The sequence below is a fragment of the Nesoenas mayeri genome (assembly GCF_963082525.1).
Source record: "Nesoenas mayeri genome assembly, chromosome: 4".
NCBI lineage: Eukaryota > Metazoa > Chordata > Aves > Columbiformes > Columbidae > Nesoenas > Nesoenas mayeri.
This window is the reverse complement of record NC_137540.1, coordinates 34,493,215-34,500,251: the sequence shown is the minus strand read 5'-3', so window position 1 is coordinate 34,500,251 and position 7,037 is coordinate 34,493,215. Positions and strand designations below refer to the sequence as shown.

General features: G+C 39.5%; 1 protein-coding gene across 2 annotated transcripts in view; it reads right to left on the bottom strand.

The window, feature by feature from the left end:
* Nucleotides 1-2,148: 2,148 nt before the first annotated feature.
* RAPGEF2 (Rap guanine nucleotide exchange factor 2) overlaps nucleotides 2,149-7,037 on the bottom strand; it is a gene marked incomplete at both ends in the record, with an annotated part of 183,911 nt that continues 179,022 nt past the window's right edge. For both annotated transcript variants that reach the window (XM_080343363.1, XM_080343364.1), the window contains 3 exons: nucleotides 2,149-2,174; nucleotides 3,419-3,724; nucleotides 5,652-6,211. In XM_080343363.1, coding sequence (XP_080199489.1) covers nucleotides 2,149-2,174; nucleotides 3,419-3,724; nucleotides 5,652-6,211 — 892 coding nt within the window. The remainder of the gene's footprint in view (nucleotides 2,175-3,418; nucleotides 3,725-5,651; nucleotides 6,212-7,037) is intronic.

Below are 7,037 nucleotides of genomic sequence, written 5' to 3'. Positions count from 1 at the left end.
AATGTTTCCAAAATCATCAGCAGCACAACTGTATATTAAGAAAAACTCCACACACCAATGGTTTGCCCATATCACTTGGCAATGTCCCTTTAATATTAATACACAGAGAAGTAAAATTTTTTCATAAATTTGTTCAAGTATGTGGAACATGTAAAATGCATAAGAATCAATATGGACTTCATTAATGTTATATTTATTTATTTTCCAGCTTCATACAAACTGGATGTAGAAGCATAAACATAGTACATTTCTACCATTTTCAACAAAAATATAACCAATATGTACAATTATTGTATTAAAAATACAAAAGGGATACAGACTCCACCAATGTCTTTCTAAAAGACATACAGGTACAAGTAGTATCAAAAGTATGAGGAAATCACCAGTTAATTGTACATTCTGCACTTGACATCACAGAGCGAACTGAGATTAGCAGTCCTATGGTCTACAATTACTTAATGCTTATATAACATTTGTGCAACTTGTGATAGAGCTAGGATTTTGTATTTCTATATGCACAAGGTCCACAGCCTTGAGAATAAAACCAGCAAATAATGCATATTACATGTAAAATTACAAATGCATAATCGACAATGTGATATATAAGCAAATAGACAAAGGCTATGATTACAGAGAGAATTAAATAAAGCACTGACATTTGTTTGATACAGTGAAAAAACACTGCAATTTGATCTTTAAAAGTTGAAGCTATTTACGTTTATCTACTGATCAATATGATCAGCTGAGTTCAATGGAAAAAAAAAAAAATCCAAGACCAGCAGTTCCTCACATTTGAGTACTACTCGGATTGGCAGCCTTCACTTCTCCGGAGTCTGTGCAAAAACAACACAAAAATAGAGGGGAGGGTCATTTCAGTCATTATAGGGTTAATAGCAGCTGTGAGCAGGTGGTTGCTACACATTGGCCTTCTCTACACATGCAGTGTTCCATGAAGCCATTAACAGTTGTGACTATTTCCGCATTGCAAAGGCTGGCAAATCTAAACGTGTTATTTTTCATTACTTAAAGGCTCTTTTATCCCCTAATGCCAAAGTCAATAGATGGAGGTTATTAGATCAGTGTTAACAGCTGACACGAGCTGTGACATCCCAACTTGCCTTCACTGCAATGTTATCCAGTTAATTTTTCTTTTCATAGAACTACTATAGAGTAAAAAAAAATAATATATATATATATAACTTAAACATGGGGTTGCCATCTGTCTCATTAGAATGGGAGGGACACTTGCAGTATGCCATCCTGTATTCCACAAGGCACAGGTATGAGAGACACAGTGTCCTCTCCTGTCACCGGCCAGTTGCAAGCACGTTTCTGCATTCACACTAGACCTGGCTGGGGATGCCATTAATTCTAACGTTTACAAATTTTTGAAGATTCCGGGGTGGGGCACGTTAAGAGTGAAGCGAGACTGTCAAGGAAAGGCTGCATCCCGCAACTTCTGCCTTCCCATCTGCCCTGCTCCGCCATGTGATAGCAATATTCCTTCCAGGAGCTCAGGCTGGCAACCCTACTTACAGGCATGAAATAATACTGTAATTACTAAGCAGATGCAATATTTGATCTCCGAAACGCAAACAATACAAAATTGTAACAAAGGCATTGTAAACAAGCAAATAAGCACTGCCTCCTTGAAGGATTTCAATGCATTTTTCTCTTTGTACGTTAAAGGCCCAATGTAATTTGACAACTAGCTTATCTCATTATCCCAATGAGACTAAGTGCTAGGATTGTGATTAAAATCTAAAAGGAAGATTAAAAAAACCCTTCCAGGCATTGGGAAGTGCAGCCAGAGTTAATCATCTCGATGTGATGATCTTGGAATTTGGAATGATACTGTGTGATGTGGCAGACAGCGACAGTGGTAGCTTGGAGATTGCTGCACTGTGCATTTCAAGCAACACAGTTTGAAAAGTGCCAGGGCGATTTCTTCACAGTATTTCACATGCAAGGGGAGAGGGGACAGACGGGGGAGGGGCAGAGGAAGAAGCCCCATGCTGCTTTAAGGCAGGGAAGGAGGCAAATAGGTCCACCATCCTTTAACTATAGTTCCAAGGCTCCTATTCTAGGGACGTCTTCTTGTGCTCTCCTTTAAGGTGGCTCACTCTGGATCCAGAAAAGCCCCAAGTCTTAGACAGCAGAGACTTGTTCATCTTCTGCAAACACAACAGGATAGGGGAAAATAAAATTTAGTTCATATCGAACAAGACTGCTACTAAATGAAACAATCTGTACTACGCTCACGTGATGTCCATTCATTGTATTAGGTATATATTTTAAACCTATCTTAATATCTGTACATTTCGGGTCTCATGAGAAGTATTCTTCTGTAATTTTGCTCTTGAAGAAAATAGGGTGATTGCTGTAACTGAGCTAAGTGCAGTTCCTCAGTCCGAGGAACACAACAGCTACTCCTAGATATCCAATAGCTTCATTAAGCCATCTTAGATTTTCCCCTGAATATAGCTGTGATTTATTTAAATTAAGATTGCATAAAACTTGAGTGCAGTTTTAGTCATCATTGGTAGAAATAAAATTATCTGTTATGGTAATTCTCAAAGTTTGAGGCAATTTGATTAAGGTAGGCTTCATTTTTTTCCATCACGTTCAACTGCGGAGTTCATCCTGCACATAAAACCTTAGTAACTAAACAGTTAGGGAGGGAAGTAGAACATTAGCCTTTCTATCATTAAGCAAAACAAAGCATTCAAATATGTAATTTGGGCATTGCCTTGTCTAAATTTTGAACACCTAGCCCTAAAGATGCAATCCAGCTATGCTTTCACTCCACAGAAGAACAGAAAGACTATGTCTACATAGTCTTTTTATCATTATAGCTGAGCTAAAGCATAAAGATACAGATACACTGGGGCAAGTAAGGCAGCAAAAGGGTAGTGGGCTTGTTATGTGAAGCAGTTGGCGTGGATGACCAAGTGTCCACAATGTAAGAGTTTCAGGTAGAATGCAAGTGACCATCTAAACAAACCTGAACAATGATGCTCTATGGGGTGGATGGGCAGGTATTCTATAGACCAGGATACTTTTTTGACCATTAAACAAATGGTTAGTATCAAACATTAGGTATGCTGGAGACTTTCAGGGCAGCCATGATCATACCTAATAAACATAGGCACCTCCAGAGAAGCTGCCTAATCCAACTGCTTGTTTGTCCAAGATTTAGGTGGACCTACATTCTAAATTTTAAATTATATTTAGGATGAACTGAATTCCTCCCCTTCCAAAAAGTTAACAAATAGCAAGTTATGATAGATGGAAGAGAGCACAAATTATGGCAAGGATTTCTATGGCAGAACACATTTGTGTAATTTGCTTTGCATCTGTGCAAGCGTTGACTGTTTTTGCATGCAGCACACTCAAAATCTAACAATTAGAAATTTACCATCTTCCTCTGTGGAAAACCCTTGAGATGGATAGTGAGCGAGACGGGGATCTGACTCATTTGGTTTATGCCACTGAGGTTTGTTCGCAGGCCTGCCAGTTGAATGGCCATGCGACTGCTGCTGTGGAGTTGATGTCCCATGAGTCTCACATGTCCGTGCCACCATTCTAGACCTCTGAAGTGCTATGTTGTAATCTGGAGGCTTTCTGGTTGGATGAGAACCACCTTCTGCAAACTCAGCAATTGGTATTCCTACATAACCAGGAGGAGTTGGAGGTGGTTCCCGATATCGACCCTCTTTCCGTGCTGCAGGAAAAACAACAGGTTATTGTAAGAGACAGTAAGAGGAAAACTGCTCAAAGGAAAATAAACAGTGAAAGTTAAATACATATCAACCAACTCAACAGCCCAGGAGGAGAAAATCTAAAGGACAAAAGTTAACTACTATATGGTAGACAACAAGGTCCTGTAAAATAAACCATGCAAGAAAGCATAGAATACACAACACACACAGGATATAGCTATTCTTTCAGTAGTGACGCGTAAGTCTAATAAAATTCACCAAATTACCTGTACTTAAAGAACTCAGTTGGGGCTTTGATACTGAACACCTTCTATGGGTCTAGCCCTTTAACATATGACCACTTCACTTACAGTATAAAGGCAAATACAGCAGGAAAAACCACTGACACAGACCATTTACTCTCCACAGCTTGTCATACACCATATATTCTTGAACAAGTGGTGATGACAACATCACTCTGCATTACGCAGCATGGAATTGACTAAAAGGGCAGCACAAGCTTAAAATGGACTCGCAGTTCTTGGATGCGAGCTTTTACAGATTAAAAAGAAAGTGTTGGTAATACAGCAAAACCAAAAGAGTTTCCAATAGAATCTAACTATTTTTTTGGACCAACTATTCTAACTGAGCAATGCAGCATGAAAACATCTCTGAGAAATTTTATTCAAAGATTTCTGAAAAGTAAGTTTGATGCAAAAGAAATTCTGTAGAAAAATTCTACTGCAATACTGCAAGAGATCAACTTCTATTCAGTGCAAAAGAACCATGTAAAAATAGTGGCTTCTGTTGAAGTGATGTGCCAAGTTACATTTGCAGGATAATTAGCTAATAGTACCAAAGTGCATGAAGTGTGTGTCTTGAACTTTCAGATTCTCTTTCACATTCTCTAAAGTCTCCAAAAATGTAGTGGAAAGTACTGCCTTGGAGGCAAGTTTGCACATGCTCTTTCCACATTTTGGTGGAAACCAAGGGCTTCAAATAGTACAATTAGAGAGCAGCACGAATCAGAACCTGGAGTCCTGAACTGAACAGCTCCCTCCTCTTCAGGGATTCAGATCTGCACCCCAGTTGGAGGCAATGGGCCACTGCTAAGCAATATACTTAGACAGAAAATGGAAGAGCAGTTTATCACAGTGGTCTCAGCATGACCTCAATCTGGCAGACTTTTTTAGCTGTATCAGTGCAAAACGGCTTTTAGATATTTTTTTCTTATTAACCTGAAGAAAGGCAAAGTGAGGGGGAATGAAAGAGGCAAAAATGAAGAGGTCTTGGATGGCCCAAGGACTGGGATGAGTAACAGGAACAGTAAGAGAAAAATGTTAAGTACTGCCAAAGACACCTTCCTATTAATTTCTATATTATCTGTCTTTTGTTGAATGATTATAAACGTATTTCAGCTCCAGTTTCTTAGGAATCACTTCAGTTTCAGCAGTCCAAAGAAACATCTCAGTTGGTATTTAAGCATAAAGTGACCCCATTTTCAGAAGTAAGAAATATTCTGAATTATCAGACAAGTCGTACAGATGTATAAAGTAAAAGGCTTCTAAAAAAATCAGGCCACATTTATTAAGATATCTAAATATAGAATGTGGAGCCTTACTGTGAAGAGAAATTCACATTTCTGAACAGACATCTAAATACATCAACCTCTCAAAACACTGTCCAGTAGTGAAGCTATTTTTTTGATGTATGGCAGGCTCTCTTGAAACACAAAGAAGCCGCCAGAACTGAGAATCAACAATAAGTGATATTTTCCCTAGCAATAAATGCACCATTAAAGCGGAAAATTTGAGAGACTGCAAAATGTTTGGTTTCGCTTTAAAAATGGAAAAATCAAACCAGACAAAAAAAATATGCAGTTTTAGAACAACATGAAGAACCATGAGCAAATTAATTAAAATACTTGACAGTAAACAAAACTTAACTTACCAATGAGCCCCTTTGTACTACTTGATGATACTGCTATATGAGTGGACACAGGAGCTGGCTTTGACTCCTCTGCTGGTACGGATGTTATGCTACTGGTTTCAGCTTCAGTTGAAACATCCTTCCCACCCCTCCGCTTTATGGTACCTGTATCACCTTCCGAGTCCTCTCCCCAGTATCCTGTTGAGGATGCCCAGCTTGCTCTGGACTGTGCTTGATCAAGGCCCTCCCTGCCTTGACTTTGCCTGCCATACTTTGTGCCATGATCGGGGAACATCAGCTGGTCCATATGACTGCCCGAGGCCCACAGTCCTGCCCCATCGCCTGAACTATCGAAATGAACATGTCCAAAAGGCAGAGTCTCCCAGCTTCTCTGGTGCTGTATTGTTTGTATGTTGTCATGAGAACCACTCGAACAAGAAGTCCAGCTACCACGGCCACTGTCAGCTGCATCAAGCGAAGCTCTGTCCCCCTGATCCTGTGATAGCTCTTCTGTACTAGGAGAGGAAAGCACAGTTGCTCCAGCATACAGGCCTCTGGTTTCTGACAGTGGTGCATATGAGCTAGATGCACATTGATAAGGGAAAAAAAATAAAAATCCAGTTGGAATTGGGGATCATTTACAGGACACGTGAAGAATTCAACAATCAAGAGAAAAGGAAACATATTGGAGAGTTGGACTAGATGACCTTTAAAAGGCCCCTTCCAACCCAAACGACTCTACAATTCAATGGTTTGATTTTGAGAATAGAGCATTTTCCTTTCAAGCTCATTCTCAACAAAACAAAACAAGTAGCACTGGATAGATTTCCTGATGAAACTTAACACTTCAGTGGAGCCATTTCAAAAGGTAGAATCTTAACTTTGCAGCAGCCCTTTAAGACAGGCAAACTGCACTGACATATATAAAGGGGAACAGACTGATAGATAGGGTTCCTACTGCTTTTCCAGCCATGCAAAGCAAAGGATCAAAATTTGGAAACTGAGTTTTAGCAAGAGGCAGCTGGTATTCAGTTAGGTTTCAGCTTTTCAGATTTTTTTGTCTGCTTATGAAACTCTGCAAGCTAACTTTTCAACATTTCTTGCAAATGGAAATGTTTTTTAACCTTAATTTTGAGAACACATGCCACTTTGTAAAGCAAGTATACTCTCCATAGCCTTTCAGCGATTAAGTAAGCCTGACACTACCCCTTACATAGCAGCAGAGAGAACTGATAAAGTGCCACTTTTGTTTATCAGCTACCCAGGCTCCTGAGATTTGTCCTTCCAGGGCCACTTGCTATGCAGACTGGAACCCTGCTCTTCCAAATATTTAAGACATCTGATTAAAGAGTTTGCATAGTCTGGGATTCCCAAAGCTGAAGTATACCAGTTCTGGAACAGACCTGC